Genomic DNA, 27,721 nt, shown 5'->3' with positions numbered 1-27,721 from the left:
GAGAACTGCCTATGTTAGATAAATAACAGAGAAAAGGCAGAAACTGTGGCGACTGAAACGTAACGTTACTGAAGGGCGGAGGAAGTTTTGGAAAAGTCAAACTTTTTCAGGTTTCTGTGTCGGGCTGGACGGACTTGCTTTGGTCCATCAGAGCCTCTGCTGTCTAGACCGGACCCGGGGTCATGCTTAGACTCAGACACCTCATGTCATTAGACAGTATGGCACTGTATTACCAGCACAATGTAAGCCTTAATCCTGAGTACATTTTGACATCACAGTGCTGTCAGCTTCTTTGTGAGCGTAAAAGCAGGGGGATTTCCATGAAATCTGACATGTTTACCCAGAGTTTCTGAGATTTCACCACGGAAACGAGCCATGGCAAAATACAGTTAATTTAATGTATAGGAAATAGGGATACCCAAGCTAAACTAACACAGATGTACCAAATATGTTTAAGTACGAACATTTTATGTATTTGTGAAAACATTTTGACCAACCAGCTTTGACTGATTTGGCATTTTTAATGTTTTCCCTTCAACTGCAAATGATTTTACATTACATCACTTCTGTCCTCACATTTAATTTTAAAAAAATGTATTCATCTTTAGGCAACAGGTGGATGAATGCTGCAGAAGGTTGGCATTGACAGTCCAGTCGGGTGTCTGTTTACGTGTCCGTGCTGACACGCATACGGTAACTCTGGGGTGCATTTGTTGCTGCCTGGGTGGGATGGAACAGCAGGGAGATCTGAGGGAAGGACAGCCGTCGTGTTTTGGTTCGGATGCCCCGTCTCGGCGTGGCACCTCACACTGAGCTCATACTCTGATATTTGAGCAGGCGCCTGTGAGGGCTGCTTCACTTCTTCTGCACGTTGGAAACACAGATTGATGGTGAAATTAAGGGAAAACAGACGGGTTGTATTTATTAACCTGTCGACATCGTGGCTGGAAACCCGACATTTAAAAGGTTTTGTTGTGTCTTGTCTTGAACTTAGTGTGTTTTTTTTTTCTATTTCACAAAGAAGAATAAGTAGTTTTATTTGAAAAAGACATTAGAATAATAAATTAGCTAAATTATTGAAGTTTGTTTTGAAAAGGTTTCAAAAGAAAGACATTCTGCTTCTAGTCTCACCACCATTAAAGTGATGGTCTAAGATTTTTAAGTTGAGATTCTCTTATATCTCTTATATTTCCTATCAAGATAACATGTTGTTGTCTTGGAGAGGATCAAATAGTCTGGAGTTGGACTAAATGAAGACACCAAGAACAAGTTATCTACCCAAAGTGAGATATTAACTTCTTACAATCTTACAAAAGAACGTTTTGGACGTTTACACTAAATTAGCGCAGTTGGAGTCATACTGTCATGTATTTAGCTTTATTTTTATTCTGAAAATAAACCAAAAAAGAAAAACAAAAACAATTTCACTTCAAAACCTTTGGAATATCCCTCTATGTGTGCGACTCAAGGTAGCTTAAAGTAAATATGATGTGTTATTTATTGCAGGCATAAGGTTAAAACTGTTATGTTGAGCATACGTCACAATTGAACTTGCATTTAGCAATTAAGCAGTAACAACAGCCATGGGCTGGCAGATTTTCTGTAGGAAAATGAACGCGAACCAATCCAAGCTCTCGGCACACATAACAGAAACGGGCCCCCGGGGCGCAAACGGGCGCAGACAACATTTAGATGAACTCTGCGACCCAACGCAACAGTTGTATCTGTGGCGCCGTTGTCCCCCGAGGACCCCCGGTGCTTCGCTCAGCTGGCGTTCTGAGTGGATTTTCCCGAGGCGAACTTGTTTGCTAACTGCATCAGACAAGCTGTCAGGCCGGGTCATCTCAACATGTCTGACCAGTTCGACATGCATGACTAACCCCTCCCTATTTCGCTTTGCTTGTATCTACATTTACATTCAGATGTCAGATGATTTGTGTTTTTTTTTTGTTTTTTTTTGTGGTATGAATATTCATTATGAAAGCTGCATTCTGATTATTCCATTTGTTGGAGTAAGAGGTGTCTGACGGGACGAGGTGCAGACGAAGTGCGTGTCGGAGCTGTCCGTGATAAATATGCTGCAGCTCCTGCATCCATCACTGTAACCCTCCTGTGGTCCACCTAGAGATCAAATCTGCTCCGCTCTTTCCATGACGGAGCAGGAGTAACACACGATCGGACCCGCCGCCGAGACGCAATAAATCCTGAGGCTTCACGTTTTCTCTGCTTCGCACATGCTGAGATTTCTAGAGTTGTGGAGCACAAAGTGTTTCTTGCCCAGCTTTCTCACCTCTCTGCTCCAGTCTGTGTTTTTTTTTTTTTTGTCTTGAAACTCTGCACGTTGCAGCATCTGCGGTACCCCCACCCCGCCCTCTCTTTCCCTCGCTCTAACTGCCATCCCCTGTCAGCAGGGACAAATATTGACTTGTTCTCCAGGCCAGCTTCTGCCAAGATCAGAGTCCCGCTTCCCCCCACTGCCTCTGCCATGTCTTAAATGGTAATTATGTCCAACAGGACTCATCGCTGTCAAATCAAAGGACACCCAAGAGGAGTCGCTCACTGGTAATGAGCCTATTATGCTGTGAACATTTGGGTTTGGGATAATCTTGATGTTTATATTTGTAGTGATTGCAAAAAAACCTCCAGTTTTGGACAACTTTTAAGTACTTGGAGGAGCTTTTAATTTGTCAGTTGCCTCTATAATTGAGACCACATGAATCCCCCCCGCTCCTTCTGGTTTTAGACCTTAATGGAAACCCACAGGACTGTGTCATCAAACAGTTAAAGCCCCACAGTTAGGAAGAAATCACAACTGAGTATCGAATACACAAACGCAGGATGGGTGCTGCTTTGCATAATCCGGTTACAGTCTGGATACTGGCCGTGAATCAATAGAGATTAGAGATCTATTAGTCTGAAGGTGTAAACCCAACACAAGGCTAATTCATAACAAAGCTTTGGCCCTTCGGGTGGGGTGGGGGGGGGAGATACTCGACACTGAAATAACTTGTCGGGGTGATGAAACTGATGCAGGTTAAATATTCACATTTGGTATCAAAACTTTCCCTTCTTTATAATATTACACACTTGTAAAACACTCACACATACTCATTGAGTCTGAGGAGTCCAGGTTTGGAGCACATGTCTTTAATGCAGTAGTTAGTTACAGTGTTAAAAAAAAAATACAACATATACATCAGCTTGCATTTCCCCACTTTTAGTGCCGCAGCTACACCAAGAAAGAAAACCCCACTCCACCCGCTCCTGTTCCACAACATTTGTCAACCACCATCTGCCTTTCTACTGCCCCCATCACCCCACACCTTGTTTTTTTTCTCTTCTTCTTCGCAAACTATATAATTAAGCTGCAACACCTTTTCTCCTCTTACACCTCCCTCCTTCTGCCACCAGGCTATCCGTTTGATCTCCCGGCTCACTAAGTCCCGACAAGTGCTTAGAAAACAAAACACAGCAAAGAGACGCGGACGACAGAAGGGTATGAAAATACTGTACAGCCATATGTTTCATCCAGTGTATATAGGTTTCAGTTCACAAATTATACCTCCTGTGGAGACAAGAAAACAAAAAAATATAGACTTTTATTTTTATTTTTCCCCCCCTCTCTCTCTATGTGAATCTGAGGACCAGAGCAGCCGAAGAGCTCAGCCAGCTGGCTCTGGCTTTATAAGTCAGAACGACACACAAAGCATCAACTTCTCATTGCAGAACAGGAGGGATACACATGGGAATTCATAACTGGAGGCGGGGAAAAGTTCAAAGTTCACCATGCCTCCTCACCAGCTTTAAACAACCAGCACGTACAGTCTTGGTTCTGACAAGTGTTCCAGTGGTTCCAGCCAGGACTGTCCTGCAGCCACGTGTCCGTCCGTGCCTCGGTCTCTAAACCTTGGTCGCCAGAGACTGGATCTCCGATTTCTGAGTCTGGGCGCTGAGAGTGGACGACATGGAGCTCATCTGGCCGTGCATGGCCTTCTTCAGGTTGAGCAGGCACAAGCACTGGGAGCGGAAGCGCAGGTCGAAGAAGGCATACAGGAACGGGTTGAGGCAGCTGTTGACATAGGCCAGGCAGGTGGCGTAGGGGTGAGCCAGCAGCACGAAGCGTAGGACACCGCAGGAGGTCGGGGCCAGGTTCAGGTAGGAGAGGGCATCCAGGCTCTTCAGCACGTGGAAGGGAGTCCAGCAGATGGCAAACACCACCACCAGGGTGGTGATGATCTTGAGCAGGCGCTTCTTCTTCTGGTCCTCCTTGCGCAGATTGTTAAAGTGGCGCGTGACGGTGCAGCCGATGAAGCAGTAGAAGATGGTCATGGCCAGAAAGGGCAGGAGAAAGCCCAAGGCGGACGAGGAGAGGCTGAGTCCGGCGATCCACAGGTTCTCGTGGCCCTGGTTTATGGTCACCAGGCTGAAGTCCATGGCGCATGTGGTCTGATTGTTGTTGAGATCTTGCATGGTGGTCCTGAAGAGCAGAGTGGGCAGGGACAGGATCCCGGACAGCAACCAAATGGCGCCGAGGGATGCCAGCATGGTGCCCCTGGACCGCAGCTTGTTGCTGGACAGGGAGTGCACGATGGCCAGGTAGCGGTCAAAACTCAGGCAGGTGAGGCAGAAGACGCTGGCGTACATGTTGACCAGAACGATGTAGCTGCTTATCTTGCACAGAGCCACGCCAAACGGCCAGTGGTAGCCCAAAGCCGTGTACACAGCCCAGAGAGGCAGGGTGACGACGAAAGTGAGGTCGGCGAGGGCCAAGTTCCCGATGTAGACGTCTGCGGCCCGGCGCTTGGACTTGGATCTCCACACGGTGAAGATGACCACACCGTTGCCCGACAGGCCAAGGATGAAAATCAGCATGTAGAGCACGGGGATGAGGGAGTAAGAGGGCTCCCACTCCGAGTAGTCACAGGCAGTTTCATTGTCGTCGTAATATTCATAATTGTCCGAATATTCCACAGTGATGGCTTCCATGATGCAGTGCCAAAACCGAACCAGAAACAATCCTCAACAGAGGTAAAGAGTTCCCACACAGTTCCCAGTGGAAAGAATCTGAGCAACAGCAGCAGTAACAACAAAAAAAAGGTCTGCTGCACTGCTGGAGGAGCAAAGGGCGACTGAGAGTGAGAGGCTGCCGGCGCTGTCTGCCTTTTTAAACTCGGCCCTCTACACCCCTGGTTCCCTCCCAGAACGACCCCCTGCCCCACCCCTCCTCCCTAACCTCCCCCAACAGTAAAACATCTATCAGCTCTCTCCCCCTCTCCCTCTGCCCCGCTCTCTCACCTCTTCTGGCACAGCCCTTCACTCTGCCTGCAGGACCAGGAGCCCTGCTCCAGTCCCCCGACTGCATTTCTGCATCTGCAAGGCGAACGCTGCACTGTAGAGGAAATGAAAGAAATACTTGGCAAAAACAAAACAAAACAAAAAAGTTGTCAATGAAGTTAAGTTAAAAATAGATTTCTAGAAAGTTTCAAACAAGTTCTGCTGTATTGTTGCATTTGATTTTTTTTTTTAACAGAACCAAGTGGTACTGTCAACATAAAAAAAGTCAGTATGAATGCATCCAGTTCTGTTTACGAGTAACATAAAAACAGGATCAGACTGTTTTTATGTTCACAAAAACTCTGCAGAAACTCTGCAAAATTGACTTCAGTTTTGTTTTTTGTTTTTTTCCACATTTTTGTCAGATGCTCAGCCAGAAATTCACAAATAGGAAAGACTCTGCTCTGTATGTTTGTCCTATGGCCGACGTGATGAGGTACTTGAGGTCAGGAGGTCATTTGAATGCTTGTGAACTAAATTAACTTTTTTTCCCACTTCCCTGACTGACCTGGCTTTCCCGTTTTAGTGTCAACTAGATATCCAAAGCAACCAAAATTGACAGAAAAAGAGAGATGACACAATAACTTCCTCTTCCTATTTTTTTCATCTATCTACATCTTTAATAAAAATTAATAAAAACATGGAATAAGCTCAGTGAAAAATCGGACTCATTCACATCAAAATGAAGCTCCACCAATAAACGCTCCATTAGGCGGGTCATTTGATGTTCAAAATTTATTTAAAAGTGCCAATATTAGCACCTTTTATGATCATATAAATAAAATTTGCCACTACCAGTTTATCATACAGAAGTTAACTCAAAACAGACACAGTGTAGTCCTTCAGATCTTAAAATATGGATTGCTTTAGATCATAAATTGAATTCCATTTTTTTATTATCCCTCATTTCTGCAATTTACCAATATGTTCCTGTGGGAAAAAAAAATCTGAAAAATATAAATTATATCAACAGACATGACAGAGTAATACATTTCCTTCAAAGTTTAAAGTAAAAACTGCAAATATTTCCCAACACAACATATTAAAAGGTTAGCTGATCCATATAATCTCTTTGGTATTTATCAGGGGACTTTCCTTTTTAGGAAATGTGGAGTTGTCATCTTCTCCAAGATTTTATCAACTTGTCTTAATTCAATCTAAAGGTATCTTTACAGCTTAATTTGCTCCGTGATTTCGTTTGAAAAGGAGAGGTGTCTCTGGTCCTGGAACAGGTCTGGACATCTCAACCTCCTCGTTTTCCATCACAATCACTGGCGCTAAGTGGGCTGTTAAAACTGCAAGTTGAGCCACATTTTGCAGCTGTCACTTGTCACTTTTTATCTGTGAGTGTTTGATCCTTAATACATAAAGAGACAAAACAACGAAATCAGAGTGAAGGCTGAGAGGAATAGAAACGTAATTAGATCGCAATCGCGTCGCGCTTTTCCTTTCCTCCCCTTGAAGATTAGATTAAAAAATAAAAATAAGCGGCGACAGCGCAAAATGAGCTCTGTGACTCTAATTTCTCAAGTCTGCGAAGAGATTTGCAGAACAAAAGGACCAGCAAACACACGGGTCTGCAAGAAAAACGAAAGGAAACTTCGCATTGACACCGCCTTCAACTTTTCTTTTTCTTTTTTTTATGTTTCTTTTCAGTGGATCTGCTGGCACACATGTATGGAGAGCCATTTCAGCCAAAATTAAATAAATAAATAAATGGTTGAAATAAATAAACAAATGAGTAAAATAAATCAATAAATGAAAAATGAGTGAAATAAATAAAAAAAATATTTAAATAATTGTCATTTTTATTCCCATTTATATTTGTTCATTTATACATTTATTTATTCCCATATTAATTTAACCATTTTTCATGTTCCCATTTTCATTTGTCCAATTTTAATTTTTCCCTTTTTCGTTTACCCATTTTTCATTTATCCCTTTATCCATTTACCCATTTTTCATTAATTCATTTTTCATTTAACCACTTTTCAATTTCCCTTTTTTATTAACCCATTTTTTTATTTATTTTTCATATATCAATTTTTCCATTTCCCATTTCATTCATCTGTTTTTCATTTATCCCTTTATCCGTTTACCCATTTTTCATTAATCTTTTTTTTAATTTAACCACTTTTCAATTTCCCTTTACATTAACCCAATTTTCTATTTTCCAGTTTCATTAATCAATTTCTCATGTATCCCTTTATTTACCCATTTTCTTTTATCTATTTTTCATTTAACATTTGTTTGAAAATTTTTTAATTTTCCCATTTTCCAATTTCCCTTATTCATTTAGTATTTCCTTATTTTCTTATTTATCACATTCTACTTTCCCCTCAAAACTCGGTAAAAGGGGGAAAATAATAAATGCAAATGAGGTGAGGCACGTCATCAGGCTACAACTTCCCCAATTGGTTGATTAGTGTCACATCGCCCTTTGCTTCAAGAAAGATGGCGACCTACTAACAGGTTATCAATAAGCTGAAGCTCATTAACTTCATTAGAAAATAGTGTTATTACTCCTGACTTTATTTTTCGTGTGGCCACTCAGACAGAACGTGTTTCAGTTGGCGGCTCTGATGGACTCAGAGCTTCACCATCGGGAGTTTTTATAGTTTGGACGAAGCGGCCGCTGAAGTTGGCTTACGACTGAAGGTTCGGAACACCTTCGTAGCTATCAGCTGTGATCCAACAATAAGGAGCAGACTTTACTGTTCATCGTAAGTGAACTGGAACATCCAGAGGCAGGTTTATGGAGCTTAATGAAACTGGAAAATAGAAAACTGGGTTAATGAAAAGGGAAATTGAAAAGTGGTTAAATTAAAAAAATATTTTAATGAAAAATGGGTAACTAGATAAAGGGATAAATGAAAAATGGACAAATTAAAAATAGATAAAAGAAAAAGGGAAATTGAAAAATGGATAATATGAAAAAATAAATAAAAATTGGGTTAATGAAAAGGGGAAATTGAAAAGTGGTTAAATGAAAAATAGAATAATGAAAAATGGGTAAATGGATAAAGGGATAAATGAAAAACGGATACATGAAAATGGGAAATGGAAAAATTGATATATGAAAAATAAATAAAAAAAATAGGTTAATGAAAAAGGGAAATTGAAAAGTGATTAAATGAAAAATAGATTAATGAAAATGGGTAAATGGATAAAGGGATAAATGAAAAATGGGTAAACAAAAAAGGGAAAAAATAAAATTGGACAAATGAAAATGGGAACATGAAAAATGGTTAAATTAATCTGAGGATAAATAAGTTTATAAATGAACAAATATAAATGGGAATAAAAATGACAATTATTTATTTAACTCATTTTTTATTTATTTCACTCTTTTTTCATTTATTGATTTATTTTACTCATTTGTTTATTTATTTCAACCATTTATTTATTTATTTAATTTTGGCTGAAATGGCTCTCCATACACACACTCATCCACCTTCACCCCTGATTGCGTCATAGCAGCAGAATGCAGTAAACTAGGGGGTCATCTGTAATTGATATATAATTTTTTTTGTGCATTTTAAGTACAAATTATGTAATTTTAAAAACTAAAAGATGCTTTAAAAAAGGGGAAATTTAGCTAAAGTCCAGAAAATGTTTAAGATATTTTTGTTATGATTCCCATTAAAATATTGTACAGCAAATTATTGACTGTTGGAGCCTGAATACCTTTCCAGTCCACACTTTTCAGATTCTGTCTTTATTATTATTATTATTATTATTATTATTATTATTATAGTGTATACAAATCAAATTAAACAAAACAAAATGTTGAGAAATATCACAAATGCAGTCCAGTGCTGTCCTTCAGGTATTTATAGTACGGAGTGTGTTTTTGTTGTTTATTATAAATGAGAAAGAAAGTGTGGGGAAAATGCATAGTATGAGAAAAAAATGATAAAAATGAAAGTGCTTAACTACATTACATGACCAATGACAAAAATAACAATACTTTTAGGTTTTTATTTGTAATAATATCTAAAAACCACATCATTGCCATTCAGTTGTTTTGCATTGATCTGCCACATTAAATACTAAAACAAGAAAAGGTAGAAGGGAGTGAATACTTTTGCCAGGCTAACACTCTCCACCCTCCACCACCTGCAATCAGATCCCCAAACATCTGTGAGGAATTTTTCTGTGGAGAGAATAAAAAAAGCACAGCTTGAGGAGATTTGCGAATTCTTTACAGCACATTTAGGAAGGATAATCTCTGCATAAAACAGCCTTTAAAGCTGCGATAACAAGGAGCAGTTGCATTAATTCTCACAGTGGATTATTCCTCTGTTGGTGCGCTGTCTCGGAGAAATAAATATGTCTGATGAAAGCAGGAGCTCCATGGATCACAGCTTATCAGCTCCCTGTGAGTGCCTGCTGATTTTTATTTTTTTATTTTTTTGCTGTACATGGAGCGTTCAGTGCTGGCTTGTGGGAATCTGACATGGCAGACACTTTATCTTCCCTTTAACACGGCTCAGCCAAGGAAACGTTTGTTGTTTCTTTTTCCAAGCTCTCTTTTTATAAATCACTTTCCTGCCATGTATGAAAACTGTAAGGTTTATTTTTTTAAGTGCAAATAATCCAGGAGATATCCAGTATGATAAGACACGTCCTCCTTGGAGAAACTTTAAAGTATTTTATGACTCCACTGCTCACACTGGTTCCACGGAAAACCACCTGGAGACTCCCACCTCGGGTTCAGCCCCCCCCACCCTGGGGGAGGGTGAGGATTGACGCCTGGTGCTGGCAAGCCCAGAATCCGTTCCTCAAATAAATTTGCAAATTAAAAAAAAATAAAGCAAGCAGATAAGAAACAGATGGTCAGATCAGACCGTCATCTCGGGTATCTTCGGAGACCCTCCTCACTTGCTAATTGCCGCATCTGAAAGGCGCCAAGATAAAGTCCCCCGCTTGCTGATGCCGAGGTGGGAGAAGTATCAGCTGAGGGTGAGGTCTCACTCAGACTGCATGACTTTCCAGATGAAACGCGCAGGAACTAAACACGCGTCATATTCAGCTGCGGCTGAGTGGGAGAGCTTTCTGTACTCGGCGTTTGGGACCACACATGTGTCCGTTTCCACAGCTGTGGCTGCTTCTGATCTGCCGCTGAAATGACCCGGCTGTTCGCAGCGGGACAAAATGTTGCCGTTCAGACAGAAGTCGTTGCCGTCTTGGTGTTTTGGGGCAACTGAAGCGTGGGATGTTTATCTTGATGAAGTTTACTGGAGACGGGAGACAGGGGAGCTCTGGGGGACATTTGCAGCGGGCATGCTCCATCCGCGGTCTGGAGGAGATAAGTCACTTTAGGTTTAATCTGTGACCTTTAGGCTTGTTTGAAGTGGAAAGTTGTTAGCACAAAGCGCTGATTACTTTTCCTTTTCTTGATTTGTTTGCCTACAAGGTTGCAGAGAGGTAAGGGTCACAGATTAATCTCACTTCAGTGACAATATCTGTTCGTTTACCTCTTTCAAAAGTTATCAGTGTGCAATAAAGATAACACAATGACTTACAATGACTTGCAAAAGTCCATTTTATTTTACATTTTGTCCCGTTGCAACCACAAACACTAAATGCTTGTCATTGAGATTTTATGGGAAAAAACAGAACATCAAGTGTAGATGGTCCACAACTATCAAACCGTCAAATTCACCAAATGTAATTTGATTTAGGTAATTGCAAAAGAAGTACTGGTAAATATTCTCAGTCTCCAGCTGCGTGAAACCGCGACAAACAGACTTTCAGTGACCGATGATTCTACAAAGTTCTGAATCAGGACTGAACACAAATCCACACTTTCAGATTCCTATTTGTGAAATATTTTACAATGCAGATGATTATTACAGAATTATATGTTGGTCTTTCACATAAAATCACAATAAATGTATGATCCTAGAATGACTAAATGTGAAAACCGTCTCTGCTGGTTCAGATGATGTTCCTCGGCCTCTGCTCACTCTTTGCTGATTGGCTGAACGTCTTGTCAGATCGCAGCTCATCTGTGGAATGAAGATGCTTTTAAAATGGTGAAAAACAGAAATATGAGAATAAGAGAAAACAGGAAACCATAAAAAAATACACATATTTTATGGGAAATCCAATATAGTCTAGTAGGCCCCATCAAACTCTTGAGCTGGGGGTCACACACACGCACACACACAGCTATCTCTTCCACACATCTGCAGCTCTTGGTGTTATTCTGAAGTGAACATCGACCCTCCGCCCAATCATAAAGAAAAGTTTGTCTTGAGAAGGCTGCTCTATTGTTTTGTTCTGCCACTCTAAGCACTTCTCGGCTAACGAGCAACACACCTGCTAAGAATCACACTTCCTGCTTGAGTCACTGTTACCGATTATTTCACTTTAGTTCTCCTCCCCCCACCTCCTATTTTGTTTGTTTGAAACTCAGCCTTAAAAACATCTCTGAGAAATTGAACCGTCCTATTATCACCTCAGTGCCCTTTGCGCGCCTTGCTCTCTCTTTTCCCTTTGGCGCTGCAGCCCCAGTTAGCTGAGACAGCACAGCGTGTTTGTGCGCATCGAAGCTGAGTTTTCCTTGCATGGCTCGGTTGGAGCAGAGCGTTTATCTGCAGCAGAAGTCAGGCTGTCTGTGCCAGGGAGACAGCTGGGCTTTGACATCCATATCGCAACCCAAACAGAGCCGAGCCGAAGTCACTGTTTGGAGTCCAACTGCAGTAGCTGTCGTGAGAGACGAAATCGCCGCTGTTTATTTGCCGCTTATCTACTTTCCGAGCAGCTTGGCCTCCATGAAATAAACACACCGAGACATGTTTGGGACTCCGACCGACTCACACGGCACAAAAAGAGGCTCTTTTTGTGCCGTGTGAGTCGGTCGGACTCACACGGCAATTTGTTGAACAAAATTGAATTTGTTGAACAAAATTCAATGTATACTCCAACACAAATTAACATACAATTATTATTGGTGTAATAAATGTGGCATGCATTTGAACTTTTCTTTACAATTATCAAGAAAATTTAATTTCTTCAAAGAGATTGCAGAAAAAATAAATGTGTCACCCTGCATTAAAATGAAATAATGAACATCTTTTCACGTTGATGTAATTAGGTGGCATGCAGGTAAAAAGAACTACTTTGATTTGATGGATACAATAATATTTAACACTTTTACACTGAAGGTTTAGTTTATGTGATCCATTAGGGCCACATAAAAAGCCATGGCGGGAAACACACCGACTTGGAAAGACTAAATACGGATACTTATAACATTTTTATTCACCATATTTATGATTTTCATGCACGACAAGAGGTAGCGTTTTCGGTGTGTGTGTAATTTTTGCAAGACGGCACGTTCTGACTGAACAGTTTTCTACACTTAAGAAATAAAGCGGATGAAGGCAGATAATCAGGAAACCAGAACCGAGCCAGCGAGTCTCCCCGAGCCAGCTGTCCCAGCGGCTCCCTTCTGCTCGTCCTTCCCGGTTGTCTGTGGACTTCCAGTAGCTCGGTCAGGAACAAGGAGGTCGCAAGGTGTTTCCCCTCCTTCCCTCTGGACCACCCTAACATTCGTGCTACCCATCATACGCCGTGTGAGTCTCTGCTTGACTCAGTGGCCAAAACTACAAGCACCACAGGATGTTCTACAATGGGACAGTTTGTCTTCCCAGCTGAGATGAGTCTGTGATTTTTTTTTTCTCCCAGCTGCTCAGTAGAAGATATTTATTTATCAGATAACCTGATGGAATGATAATATAAATATTATCAATCCTCGCTTATCATTTTCTCACAGTGTAAATATAGAGAATAGGTCAGATCAGATTAGCCACTCCTCACATTATTCCTCTGTTGAACCCGAGTCTCTGCCTGGCTCGATTCGAGGGCTCGTGAAATCTGACGGTCACCTTCACGCAGCAGGAAGCTCAGAAAGGAAACCTGGTGGAAGATATAGGAAACAATAACACAGCAGGAAGCAAAGAAGAGCGATGTGGCTAATGACAGAGAGGACACTGGGGAAGACATAAAGGGACAATGGACAGGTCTGATGAGAGGGTAAGGCTTGACTGGGTCGTGGGCTTTTCTCTTTGCAGCAGAGTTAATGACGGGGATTAGGAGGTCGTGTGTGTGTGAGTGTGTGAAGGGGGTCCTGCTGGGATCTCCAGGCCTCCTGTCGTCCCAGTAGATCTGTGGGAATCTGACTCCATTTGGCTTAAACTCTATTTAAAAAAGGCAAGAACCCCGTGGCTCAATTAGGAGGGAAATTAGTCTCTTTTTACCTCCTCTGCACCTCTGCAACAACAGCTAGACTGTTTCTTCAGCACGAGTCATCTCTCGAGTGGGCAGGGTTGATCTTAAGGTGGCTTTCAAAATCAATATTTCGACCTGCATCTTAATTTGCCTGCTTGTTTCTTTGAGGTTTCCCCCTAAACCATAAGAATCTCTGCATGTCACAGCAAAAGAGAGCAGAGAGGCCTTTTCGCCTCCAAATATGATTATCGCCTGTTTTCTTTTTTTTAAGTAGAGCAACAGAAACCTGAAGCCTGATCCTGTTTTAAGAAGTCAAAGTAAAAAAAAAAAAAAAAACTAAACGGAGATCCATGCAAGAACCCCGACCCAGGTGCTTTGCAAACCTTCTGTCCAAGATCTCAGAAATCCCAGAAGGAACTTTATTGCCGTTCTGTGATAATTTCCCTCAGCGCTGGAACGAAAGTGCTGTCAACTGGCCTGATTGGCACTGAGAAAGAGCAGAGCGCTAACTTAACAAACGTCCTTAGTGAGCAAGATGCCTTAGCTCAGAAAAGTTTTAGCATTTCAGCCCTAAATTACTCTTTGTATGAGTTATACGCCTAAAAATGTCTTTTTTTTTTCTTGCAGTTGGGTACGAGAAGCAGGTCTGACCCAAAGCTGGAGCCGTTCCAGAAAAAATCTAAAAGCCTCTTTTATAAAAATCTGCCCATACTGGGAGCGAGCCAGGAATATCTGAGGCTATTTATACCTCAGAGGACTTACAGCTCCAAAAAAAAGACAGTTCATCACAGACAAGACGTGTGCTGTGTTGATGTTAGTTTAGCGCAAAATACATAAGGACCACATATAAGCATTTTATCAGTATTTTGTGAGAAATATCACTGAGTACAGCTTTCATTATGCAACCTAAAGTAGAAAAAAGCTGCATGAATACGCTGCTGTTGCAGCCTGAACGCAGCAGTGGAGTGAAGGAGCATTCCCCAGCATTAGCGAGATTGCAAAGCATCTAAAAGCTGGCGACGGCGTGGCGACGGCGTGGCGACGGCGTGGCGACGGCGTGGCGGAGACCGCGCTGCTTTCCCCATCTGTCAGCCGTTTGACAGACAGCAACAAACTGTAAATCAGTCACCTCTGCGACGAAGTTGGCCCTCTGTCGGCTCAGAGAAAACAAAACGTCACGGTGCCTGCCGTTATGCAAAAACGAAACAAAGAAAAATGCCTTGCCTTGGGAATAAAAGTTGCATTAGAAAAGTAAATGTTGTCTCAAGAGTTGGTTGAGCTGCTTCTTGAAAGGGAAGTTATCTCCTTAAAACACCCCCGCCCCATCTTAACTGTGTTTAATTTGATTTCACAATACGGAGCAACATAAAGTCCTAAGTAAATGTGAAGCAGAAGAAAAATCATTTTTTGTATTGTAGTGAAAATCAGGATGCGCAGACAGAGCAAAAACAATACATATGTATGATATGTTGTCTCAATCTACAAGTGTTTGTATTTTGATCATCTTCTTGTTGAACTACGTTCAATATCTATTGCTTTACTCAGCTCATCATTACAGTTAGCAGTGTGTATTGCCTTAAAGGTTCATTTCCTTTGTGTTTGGTTTCTTAGTTTATTCTTGCTTTGTTCCTTGACCTGTCAGTATTTTTCCCCTGGTTTGTCATTTCTTAGTTCTCCTCCCTCTGTGTTAATTAGTTCCTGTCCCTCAGTCTGCCTCCTTTCTCAAAGCGACAGCTCTACTTTTTTTTCTGATTAATTTGGTCCTTTTGCCATTTTCCACCTCTGTCTCAGTGTATCAGCTTTTTATTATTCATTGCTGGATTTTTCTGTTCACTGCAAACATGACGCTTCTAAATCAACTATGAATCTGTTGATGGTGTCCTTAAAAAAAAACGCAGCTGAAATTGCAATGAAAGGCGGCTAAAATGGAAAGTCGTAACTCATATTTGTGAATATAAATACCACACGTTTGATATTTCTATGTTTGCATATTAAAAAAAGGGGCTGCAGCATTTTCCTCCTTCGAAATGCTGGGATTTCACCTGAAAACCCCAGTAAAATAATAGAAATCAGTAGTTTGAGGATGGCAGAACTTTAAAATGTTCAAGGGGAATGAATACTTTAGATGGACACAGCAAACCAAGACCTGTGTGTGATTTTATGCAGCAAAAAAAGGTCATTTTGCTCCTGTAATGACAGTTCTCTCTGAGCTTGAATCACAGCCAGAAGCCTCGACTCCTTTTAAAAACTGCTTTGAAGGAGTCAAACAATAAACCAAACTTTTACACTCTGTCGACAACTTTGATGTGCAATCACGAGGCTGGGGGACAGAGAGTGTGTGTGTGTGTGTGTGGGGGGGGGGGGGGGGGGGGGGGGGGGGGAATTCGGAGTAGGAGAAAAAACATCCTCCGACTTGCCCTAATTGTTTCAGCATCTGTTCTCCTGTCGCTATCACCCAGACTGGCTGAAAGCACGACTGAAAACACACATTCAAAGTTTCCACTCCATCCATTTCCTTTAATCAAGCTGCCCTGTTGGTGACTGATTATCAGAGCAGACCGTTCGCCTCGCCTCGCCTCGAACAGCTCTCCATCTCTGCTGACTGCACAACTTGCGTTGCTTTAATAATGCTGCAGTTCTCCACGAGACACACAGCTGACAAATACATTAACCCATTACACCTAATGATTATTATCATGCAATGCGATAGGGAGGATAGGGGGGAGAAGAGGAGCGTGGAATGACCCTGCAGGGACAGGCTGTGTTTTAATAAGTGTCCCACAGCCAGGGGCGTGCTAATGAAACGAGACCAACTGGCTGTGGAACGTGGCCTTCTCATTATACACGTACTTCACGTTTCTAAAAGAGGAAGCGGGACACTGTTAAAACACAAAAGGTCCAGATGTGAGGCCCCCTTGAAACTCATCTCTACGTCTGACCCACAGTGAATGCTGACAAATTGCCCTTTAACAATCCCAAAACAGGCTTAAAGTCAATGTCAGCGCCATGTGCCACTCTTCTGAGCCTGGTGTGGGAAGGCATGCTGCCTCCAAGAAGAAGCAGGGACTCTGAGAAAATATTTGGACAAAGCCCTGCAGTATTTCAGCCTCTACAAAGTGTTGACGTGAATGTTCTTCTTTTAGATTTATAGCTGAGTGAGGGGGTGATGTTTTTTTTTTCTTTTTCTTTTTTTTTTCTCAAATCGACTTTAAAAAGTAGCGCAGTGTTTGAAAAGGACACAGGATTTAAAAAAAAAAGTAGTAAATAAAAAATATGAAAAGCGCGGCATACTTTTGCAATCAGAGCAACCGTAGATGAAGTGCAGCAATTGACCCCCAGAAGTCACCCAATCAGTGAAGTCTTATTATAAATGCATCTGTTTTGGGAAGAGGTCAGTTTCTTAGAGAACATTAATGAATAAACTAGAAAATGTCTGAAGAAATTAAAACGGGGTGTGCCAAAGTGTGCTGTCGGTTGGAACCCAGCGTTCTGATGCTAAAGATTAGCGTCAATGCTAATCTTTGTTAAAATAATAGTATGTGTAGAATAACAAGAATATTGACTAACATGGACATAGTCCATTCAGTATCTTAAAATTAGTGTATAAGCTAAAATTACCCAAACTGCTAACGTTATTCTAAATGCTGCCAGTGGCATGTGGGGTATATCTAGCATGTTGTCTTACAATGACTTCCTCTATTCAGCATGCTAAACATGGCTAATAAATAAAAAAAATAACTCAAATGCTAGTGCACTGCCTTAGCCTGAGAGGGAAAAAAAACATACCTAAATGCTTATTTTAGAAAATGCTTATTTTGGGGTAAGAGCTAATGTTAGTGCATGGCCTTGCTTAACCTGAGAGAAAAAAATAGCTAAAATGCTTATTTTATGGTTAAAAAAAAAAGCATTTTAGTGTGAATCCGGGATTCATAAAGCACACTGAGCTTCACATAGAAGGGGTTCTTTATTCTCAAAAAACGTGAGTGTAAGAAAAATAAAAGAATGAGATTCAATATATGGAGAAATAAATGGCCCGTATTTCGAACGGTAGAAAGCTTTAGCTTCAGTGAAATGGCGGGCTTACAATGCGGTTAGCACTCAACAGAGTAGAACGCAGCTTCACATAAAAGCTGAAATCGAACAGCATATAATGGCTTAAACGGCTGAACAAGCGGCAGTGGCACCTCGAACACTTGGATTCTTCTCTCATGTGGCCATAGAGTCTCTTCTCCACCAGGTCTCGGATCAAAAAAAATGTCCTTCTCTTCCGTTTTACCAGTTAGTGCCACAGTACATAAACGAGGTTTTTTTTCTACTTCCGGTAATTTTAGACCTCTCTGTAACAACAGCACCACATGCTGACAAAAACAAGAATTACAACCAGTCGGTGAAATAAAAGCAAAACATGGTTTACAAAATACATTTGACATGTACCCATTTTTCACCTGGTTACATTAGCTTAATTTTTTAGATTATTTTAGTGAAAAGGAAGGCATTTCACTGCTCTCCTATGGCAGGCCCCAACAACATCATGAAGATCAAGGAACATAGACGTTAAGGGAGGACTGGGGGTATTAGATCATATCCTAGTATGCCAGAGATCATCACTCAATCCATCATCTGAGAATGGAAAGAACATGGCAGAACTGCAGAGAAAAAAACCTTAGTCCAAAACCGACTGGCCGGGCAAAAATGAACCATTAATCAGAGCATGAACCAAGAGGTCTGGCTTCGGAAGAGCTTCAGACATCCACATCTGATCTGTCAACAGAATGTATATTCGTTTTAGACTCAGTAAATCTGCTTTTTACAAAGGAGTGGCAGCAAGAAAAGCCATTGCTAAAAAGAAAACCATAAAAGGCTCGTTTTCTATTCCCCTCAAACCCTGTAGGAGCCTCAGTAAAGATGTGAAAGAAGGAGCTCTGGTCAAATGAAACCTTCTGTCTGTTAGACCTGCGTGGAAAAGCTCATCAGTGACAAACCTAAAAAAAAACATCTGAGATGCTTTTTACTCAACATGAGATTTGAAGCAGGTCAGATTTGATGGGAAGGTTGATGGGCCTGAAAACAGAAAAATCCTGAAAGAGACCCTGGAGGCTGGCAGAGATTTAAAACTGGGACAGAAGGCCATCCTTGCAGCAGGACAACAACCCCAAACATACACCCAAAGCTGGAGGTGTTGGAATGACCCAGTCAAAGTAAAAGAGAGAAAATGTGGCAAGATTGGAAAACTGATGCCAAGAGACTCTCTTTATCCAATCTGACTGATGTTGCGTCTCTACAGCAAAGCCTGCAGCAAAAAACTGTTCACACCAGGGTGGCTCAGTCATAGTTTGAGATGCTTTTTTCAACTTTACAATTACATGTCACCACAAACAATTCGACAAAATACATTAATATATGTTGGAAGCACAATATATCTCACGATATATTTGCATCAACATCGTATTGGGTGATGTTAGTCGTTTTATTAGGATTGGTCCAATAAGTAATACTAAGCCAATATTAACAACCAATGTTTATTTCCTGCCAGATGGAATTAAACATTTCCATTTATCCTCAGTAGAGGAACACAGACACAGTCATCATCTTCATCCAGGCTGAGTAAACTCCATGTCACATGACGGCAAGAAAAGTTTCGCCTTGGCTGTTAGCAGGAAGTCCCTTGTGTTTTGGAGGGTTGATTGTCTGGTATTTGTTTGGACATGTTGTTTTGTTTTTTTGTGTGTTGTTGAAAGTGTAGAAAAATACATATATAGTATTAGTACATATTAGTAGATTTCATTTATTGGCCATGATAGCAATATTATTATCGGATATCGATATCGGCCCAATTTCTTTTATATCGGTGCATGCCTAAACGTAACCAAATTCAAATGCACACATTTGAAAGAGACTGCAAAGATCTTTAATTTTTTATTTATTTTTTCATATTTGTGCTGTTCTGTATCCATAAAAAATGTCCTGCGCCGCCTGCAGGTCACCATGGTGACCATGATGCAAGCATGTGTGTCGGCTGGCAGAACGCTCCCATCATACAGCAAGTATTTGCACCCAACTTGCACGTAGACATGAATTAACTGGAACGCACAGCTGCAGTTCACCCCCTGCACACTGCAGCTCAAACACATCGTTAATCACCACAAAAAAAAAATCAACCGCTTGGCTCAGTGCCAATCAAGTGACAGTTAGCTGCACTGCAGTCGTAGTATGGCGCTAGAAAAAATGTTGTCTAATTTTACCCTGATGACTTCCTTCAACAATCTATGTTAACAATCAATGACATCACTGTGGGCTGCTTGACATTTTGCTTTATGATGATTTTTTATTGGCTCTGGGCTACAACACATAAGACAACACAACACACCCTAAAACCTCACGGCTTCATAATTGCGTGGACTTTTCGTAACATTTCCAAACTTCAGAGAGATTTGTCTGATTTGCAGCAGCTTTCAGGACAGTCGTTCAAACGGGGCCTCCCACTGTGTCCCCCAACTCCACTGTTTTCTGCAAGTGAGCTACAATAAATACTTCAGATTAAAGTTTTTCTTTGAACTTTGGTCACTTTTGGCAAGTAATATGTTCATTAGCTAACCATTTCAAAGGATGCTCTATTTTTTTCCCCTGTAAATATATTAACTTTGACCCATGAAGCATTACGGCTTAAAAGGACTTTACAAGGTGAATGCGTCTAAAAATAACAAACTCACATCCACCCCAACCCCCCAAAAAACAGCTGTAAATTGGATGAACTGTGTATCATAGAAAGAAACACATAAAAGCTGGGTAGCTCTTGCAAAATATAGCTGTATTTCCCTCAGCCCACTGGCTGCAATGTCGACACCATGAGACCTAAATTCTGAACATCATGGCATGGAAAAGGTTGAAAAGGGTTATTATTTTGGAGAAAGTATCATCAGCATCATTATTTCCACTAAATAAGAAGCAAAAATATGTTTGATAGAGGAAAAGCCTCTCAAACTCTGAGCTCAAAGCGAGATGCCAGAGAGCAATAAAACTATTATTTTTAAATTAGACAATTTAATTTCACATAATTATCGTGGTAGAAGCCATTTGTTTGTTAAATACTTAATGAAACATATTTACCGTGTTTGATGTTTGTTGTAAATGACGTATACTCACAGACTAACGAGATAATTAGTCCAAGTTTGTCGTTTATTGAACATTCAGAAACTACAGCGGCTGTAAAGCGCCACAGCAAAGGTAAGCAAAGGTAAACAAAGGTAAAATAACTGAACAGGTGATCAGCTCAAAACCACTCGCACATTTTTACTCTCTCTTTGTCGTTTAAGCACACCCGTTGCCGTGGCAACAGCTCGCTCCTCGAGCCGAGCACAGATTATGTTTAAAACATTTAGTCCGTTACGATGTCAGGTCTTCAGGCTTGATATTTATTTTGCAATTATTAATAAGCCTCTCATGAACACAGCGGTGGTTGATTAGTTCATTTTAAACTCCTGCTCTGCTCGTTATTTTGGTAATGGAACTGAAACGCACAGAATTGCGCAACACTGTGTTGAAGCAATAATTACTGAGATTATTATTTTTGTTGGGTTATTAATTTGAAAACATTTTGTTGACTTTTTTTTTGTTGTTGTTATTCAATAAAATTATGAACGTTTTGATAAGCCAGTCAGAGGAGGATGTGCTGGTCTCAGCGTCCCGGCGGCGTTCAGTTTGTCATCTAATGCCGAGATCGACTCAAAACCTTCCGCGGTCGACGTGTTGCACTGCTGCTCTAGCAAAGCACGAACAGTTCAGAAACAATACGAAATGGGAAAAAAGTTATTTATTAACTGATTAAGTTGTGTTTTAGATTGTTCTTGAAAAACTAATCAGTCACGGCTGCACAGTGAACCCAATGATTTTTTTTACAGCTGACAGCCGCTCCCCTCTCTTGTTGGTACTGCGTACCCCCGCTAAATCTTTTAGGGGTACGCAGTACCCTACCGTACCCGCCTACTTTCACCCCTGGCTGTGACTGTTTTAACAGTCATTATACTGAGATGAGTAGGTATCACCACAAGGGGGCGCCTATTCCCTTTTTTGTTGTATTATTCCACAGAAGAAGAACTAGTCTTCCATTTTGTTGTTGAAGAGAACATATGTGATCATAGACATAATATAAGCTTATATTATGTCTATGTAGGTGATGATGAGGTGCAGAGCGGTAAACTAACGTTACTTTTCTCATGTATGAAAATATAATGTTTAGTACCGTGGAGATTTGGCTTTACGTGGACGAAGTTAAATAAATTGAAAGTGTGGAATACTTCAAAAGTGCGTCCTGCTGTTTTGGGTTAGAGTGGCTAACCACCGCTGCTTACTCCTTCTCCAACCTGTCGCAGCACCGTCACACGGTCATTGATCAAGGAGTTATCAGCTGGGAGTTGGACACCGATAGTGATCCCAGGCGGAAAAAAGATACCAAGGGTGTTTCAGCTTTGCAGATTGGAATATTCTTCATGGTGGCTTGTGAATCCCCCTTGGTTTTCTTCCATGTTTTAGTTATTTGTCTGAATGCCCATAGAGGACACTCAATCTCAGCTGTAAATGGGTCAGGAACCAGCAAAGGTAAGGCATACTGACACTGGGAAAGCTTAGTAATCATGATCTGTCTGAGGAAGTTGTCTGAGCAGTGAAATACTGCCATCTGAACATCCATTGGATGCACATGAGTCTGGCTTGGCTGATTTGTGCCAACACCAGCACTCATAAAGGACTCCAAGTCACTCTCATCTGAATCATTTCCATCAGAGTCAAGAACAGGCTTTGAACAGGTGACGTTAAGACTGTCTTGTTCAACAGGAATGTATCTGGCTCTGTAATCTAACATTATCAACCTGTGAAGAAAAGAATATGCTAGATCTTTCTCAGATGTGTCTTGGTGCAGTTTTAAAGGTGGACCAACTTGAAGAAATTTTCCTGGGGACATCTTCCTTGGATATTCATCTTGAAGCTGCAGTCTGGTTAGCAATGTCTGAGTCTCTCTTTGATGTTGGTTGTTTTGAACGATTTTGTCCAAATCTTTGTGTGACTGTTGAGAAACAATTTACACACAGACCAACTGGGCGATTATTGATATCTGTCATTTGTGGACCACTAATTTAAACATCAACCACAGTCTACCTCAGCCAAGAGTTTTTTTGTTGAACTCTTGGCTGAGGTTCCTACTGAAGAAAAAAAACAGAAGATAAAATTACAACAGAGCTAGTTTAGGTTTCATTGTTTTTATGGAGGTTTTTCATGTGTTTGAAACTGTCTTCATGGCTGCATTGTCATTATGGTTCTCTACTGACAGTTCAATAGCTGGTCCCTGTTGAGAAAACAAATATCTTTAAAAAATATATATTTAGATAATAAATTACACCCAATAGCAATAATACCACAACCACAATTTGTGGTAAAATAAAAAGCTTATATTTACCTCTCTTTCAGTTTCACTCTTCTGCACCTCATCTCCTTTGAGGTAAAAATAGCCAGTTAGTAGAGAGCTATAGTTCAGTGTTCTATAAATTGTTATATGGGAGCTCTTGATATTAAAACATCAAAAATATTTCTCATCTAGATGACTGCTACCTCGCAAGCACTAGCCTGTTGCTGTTAGCGTAGCTTTGACCTGATGAATTTGTTATAGAAGCTGCTTCAACTACTCTTACATAATTTACTGGCTGAATCTTTGGTTTCCAATATGAATGAGAAATGGCAATAAAGTGACAGACAACAAACAAACAATGTGCAACCACTGCAAATTGTTCAGATGCCGAAGGTGGCAGGAAGCATCTACGTAGCAACCAATGGCTGGATGTTTAATGGTATTGAGCAACATCCCAGTCACAGCACACATTATCAATAGCAACTGGGGAATGATTTCCAGGCACTGTTAAGATGAAAAGCACTAAGTCAGGTTAATTTAGTTAATTCAGCCTATTTTTTATACTCACAGACAGAAGAATGTATAAAATATTTCAAAGACAGACTGTGAGTATTAGCTTCTCAATAGGTTAGGACTGACTTTCCACTGCAGCTGCAGAATTAGCTCTGGGAAGTGCCTTTAAAAGTGGCAACGCATCGAAGCCTATATTTCACACAGATCTCATAAGCATAATTCAAGTAAAGATAAAGCATAGACCATAAGTTCAGACAGTCATGAGACTTTAGGAACCAGAACTCATAAAATTTTAGCAGGAAATAACATTTTTCATTGTAAGCCTCATTTTACTTGTTCACACTACAGGCTCACTGGTGTGGCCAGTGGTGGGCACACTGTCGCCATGGCAACACTTGATACTTCAAATTCTGACAGGGGCAGATGAACAGAGGTGGGAAGGGAGGGAGTGCTGGCACACTCCCTAGCAGGAAGTGAACACGCCCACTATTACACTTGCATTCTATTGGCTGAGAGGTTTCTAGGAGATGGTGCTTTTTTGTTCCAAGTGTGAGCACAGGCGAGCAGAGAGATTTTAGAACATGGACAATCCTATGATGTCACAAGGCATGTTATGATGTCACCACAGAACTTCACTTGAAGTTCAGTCATCAGTTCTTTAGCTTGTCAGAAAGCACAAGGTCGAGTGGAGACAGCTTCTACGGAAAACACTGTTTGGATCATTTGCAGCATATTTTCAATACTGTTTTGTGGAGAAATGGAGAATCATATGAAGGAATTCTTTGAGGAGGAGACTCGTTGCCAGGAAGATGGACGGAAGCAAAATCAAGATGCCTGGATTCAAGGCAAAGACACCCAAAGTGGTTATGAGGAGGGAATTAATAGGCTAAAGACTCTTTTGGAAACAGAAGGAGCCAAATTCATCGAGGAACGCCAAAGAGCAATCAACTTGGAAAAAGAACTGCATGATGCAAAACTCATGTTAAAAAAACATGAGTTTAATGCAATCGATATTGGCATTTGCAGTGAGGCAAAACAAGGTTTGAATACCAGTGAGGACACCCTATCCTCTGAGCTCCTCGTGGAGAATAAAGCCCTCCGACATGAGCTCAGATCTGCTCAAGAAAAAGAGGCACTTTTACTGAGAGAGAACAAGGAAAGTACAGCCCTATATCAAGAAGTCCTAGCGAAGCTTCAAGACGATATTGTTAGTCTGTCAGAACAGGTGGAAACATTGCAGGAAGAGCTGGACAAAGAAAGAACAGCTAACACTCAAACAAACACGAAAAAGACGTTTTTTAAGATCATGAAAGGTGACAAAACAGATCAGAGTACCGAACTGAAGAAGGCCATGGCGCTTCTGAGAAAGACGTCAGCAGAGAAGGAGAGGAATCTACAGGAAGAACTAACGAAAATGAAAGAGTCATACCAGGAGCTAAACACTAATTATCAAACTTCTGTTAAAGGCCTGGTTCAGCAAGCAGAGTTGTTAGAGAAGAAGTTAAGAGACGATGAAGAAGCTCATGCTGCAGTGCTGAAGATAAACCAGACAATTTATATGGCTCTCGAAGCCGAGAACGAGGCTCTTTGTCAACAATTGTCATCCCTGCAAAACGCCACCAGAGAGACAGAGACATGTCTTCAGAGAGAGCTGGACCAAGTCAAAGAGGGAAATCTGAAAATAACCAACAAATTCGAAACGGATGTTTTAACCCTGAAGAAACGGGTGAGTACACTGGAGCGAGAGCTCAAAGATGACAAAGAGTCTCATGCAGAGTTGGTGGAAATCAACAAAATGCTTTATGCAGAGCTACAAGCTGAGAATGAGGCTCTTTGTCAAAAAATGGCTTCAATGCAAGACGCTTCTGTAGAGGCAGAGCGATGCATCCAGAAAGAGCTTGAGCAAGTGAGAGATGCGAGTCTGAAAATGGGACAGAAGTACGAAGTCGACATTTTAGCACTAAAAGAGGAAATACAAACAATGGAGCAGGAGCACAGAGATGAGCGATATCGGCACGCTGAAATTGAAATACGGAACGGGAAGAGAGCCAAATTCCTCCACGCCGAGAAAAACATTTTACAGAAGGAACTGGATGAGGTGAAACGCAAGTTGTTTTTAGATGAAGTGAAGCATAAAGAAGCTCTGGATGCATCAACAGCCGAAATCGAACGGCAACTTGCACGCAACCATCAGCTCTCCGAGGAGCTAAAAGAGAAGGATTAAGAGATTGCCGAAGCAAAGGCTCCCCTCCCAGTAAAGAAGCCATTTTTAAAAAGCTTCGACATGCTCTGAGATTGAGGAAACCCGAAAGTTGGAAGAGAAGGGAGGGTGAAGAAAACGTGTAACACTTGTGTATGATAGGAGCCAAGACCATGAAGCTTCTCGCTATAATGGATGGATGTATGGATTGATGAAAACTTGTAATTCACTAGCAAGGACCATAAAGATATTAGTTTAAAGATTTATTGAAGAAGGGATGAAGGAATGAGGGGATGAATGGATGCAAGGCTGAAGGGACAAAGGGATGAAAGGATAAAGGATAGGGTTAGAGCTAGAATTTAAAAATTTTAAAAAAGAAGGCGTGTTGCACAGTGGAGCAGTTGGTAGAGCTGTTGCCTTGCAGCAAGAAGGTCCTGGGTTTGACTCCCAAGGTCTTTCTGCATGGAGTTTGCATGTTCTCCCTGTGCCTGGTGGGTTCTCTCCGGGTGCTCCGGCTTCCTCCCACATGTCCAAAAACATGACTGTCAGGTTAATTGATCTCTCTAAATTCTCCTTAGGTCTGTTTTTGTGTGTATATGATAGTTTCTGTGATGGACTGGTGACCTGTCCAGGGTGAACCCTGCCTGTTGACCTCTGGAGATAGGAACAGATCTCAGTGGGTAAGGGTGTAAGAAAATGGATGGATGGATGAAGGGATGAAATTAGATAAGTACATATAATTAGAGGTGTGGTCTGGACGTGGCCCTGCTTCTGAACTTAAGTTAACATATTAACTTCATTTCACTAGTATGGACCACACCACGAAGATATAAGTTTAAATATTTATTAAAGAAGGCAGATGTGTGCTGTGGTGGTGCAGGGGTTAAGCACAACCCACATATGGAGGCCTCAGTCCTCGACGCGGCTGTCGCAGGTTTGATTCCTGGCCTGGTGACCTTTGCCGCATGTCTTCCCCTTCTCTTATTACCCACTTTCCTGTCAATTAACTCTGAAATAAAGGCCATTAAAGCCAATAAAACAAGAAAAAAAAATTAAAAAAGAAAAGTAAAAGAAGGCATGATGCACAATGGCGCAGTTGGTAGAGCTGTTGCCTTGAAGCAAGAAGGTCCTGGGTTTGATTCCCAGGATCTTTCTGCATGGAGTTTGCATGTTCTCCCTGTGCATGGTGGGTTCTCTCCGGGTACTCCGGCTTCCTCCCACAGTTCAAAAACATGACTCAGGTTAATTGGACTCTCTAAATTCTCCCTAGGTGTGTGTGTGTGTGTGTGTGTGTGTGTGTGTGTGTGTGTGTGTGTGTGTGTGTGTGTGTGTGTGTGTGTGTGTGTGTGTGTGCATAGTTGTTTGTCCTGTCTGTCTCTGTGTTGTCCTGTGAAAGACTGGTGACTTGTCCAGGGTGAACCCTGCCTCTCGTCTGTTGACTATTGGAGATAGGAACCAGAACAGATCTCAATGGGATAAGGGCAGGGGTGAAAGTAGTTTTAAATTCTTGGGGGTACTATGACAAAAGTATACACACACACATACATACATATATATTACCTCATATAAATTGAATCAGGTCAAACAAAAATGGGTTGCATTATACATTATTGCAGCACTCTCTCAAGACATTTTCCCTGTGTCTTCAAAATGTCATTGTCCACATCATGAAATCACTAGAAAAAGTAGAAAATGAGCTGGATCACTTTGGCTCCATTTAATGAAGCTTTATTACAAAAAAAGAGGCGAAAAACTTTGTCAACAAATGTGAGGGGAAAAAATTCTCAATAAAAAACTGTGCAAACTATTGTTGAAAAAAATGTAATGAGTAAGAGACTGTAAACAACTGCAAGTATAAAGGCAAGAAACTATAACCAGTCACAAAATTAATAAAAAAATCCTCCTCTTTTCAGTGGCGAGTATATTATGCTGGCGAGTTAGTGGGATGAGATGGGGAAGGAAAGTTCATTGCTAAGTTTTCTAATTGCAATATAGTAAATTATTTCCAAAAAGTATGACTTTGTCATGAACGGGGT

General features: G+C 41.1%; 2 protein-coding genes across 2 annotated transcripts; one reads left to right on the top strand and one right to left on the bottom strand.

Moving 5' to 3' along the window:
* Positions 1 to 3,125: 3,125 nt before the first annotated feature.
* On the bottom strand, positions 3,126 to 5,152 carry LOC103146723 (apelin receptor A). The gene has a single exon (XM_007564745.2). The coding sequence runs from the start codon at positions 4,984 to 4,986 to the stop codon at positions 3,901 to 3,903; it is 1,086 nt and encodes a 361-aa protein (XP_007564807.1). The 5' UTR covers positions 4,987 to 5,152; the 3' UTR covers positions 3,126 to 3,900.
* An 18,935-nt stretch (positions 5,153 to 24,087) lies between these two features.
* Positions 24,088 to 25,898, top strand: LOC103147235 (CAP-Gly domain-containing linker protein 1-like). Its single transcript, XM_007565471.2, has one exon. The coding sequence runs from the start codon at positions 24,243 to 24,245 to the stop codon at positions 25,707 to 25,709; it is 1,467 nt and encodes a 488-aa protein (XP_007565533.1). The 5' UTR covers positions 24,088 to 24,242; the 3' UTR covers positions 25,710 to 25,898.
* Positions 25,899 to 27,721: the final 1,823 nt, after the last annotated feature.

This window comes from Poecilia formosa, unplaced genomic scaffold (assembly GCF_000485575.1).
Source record: "Poecilia formosa unplaced genomic scaffold, Poecilia_formosa-5.1.2 Scaffold5, whole genome shotgun sequence".
Classification (NCBI taxonomy): Eukaryota; Metazoa; Chordata; class Actinopteri; order Cyprinodontiformes; family Poeciliidae; genus Poecilia; species Poecilia formosa.
Note: the sequence above shows the minus strand (reverse complement) of the source record. Positions and strands in the feature narration are given on the sequence as shown.

Excerpts from the sequence above, each read along its gene's own strand:
- LOC103146723 (XM_007564745.2), bottom strand. The coding sequence starts at position 4,986 with ATGGAAGCCATCACTGTGGAATATTCGGACAATTATGAATATTACGAC.
- LOC103147235 (XM_007565471.2), top strand. The coding sequence starts at position 24,243 with ATGGAGAATCATATGAAGGAATTCTTTGAGGAGGAGACTCGTTGCCAG.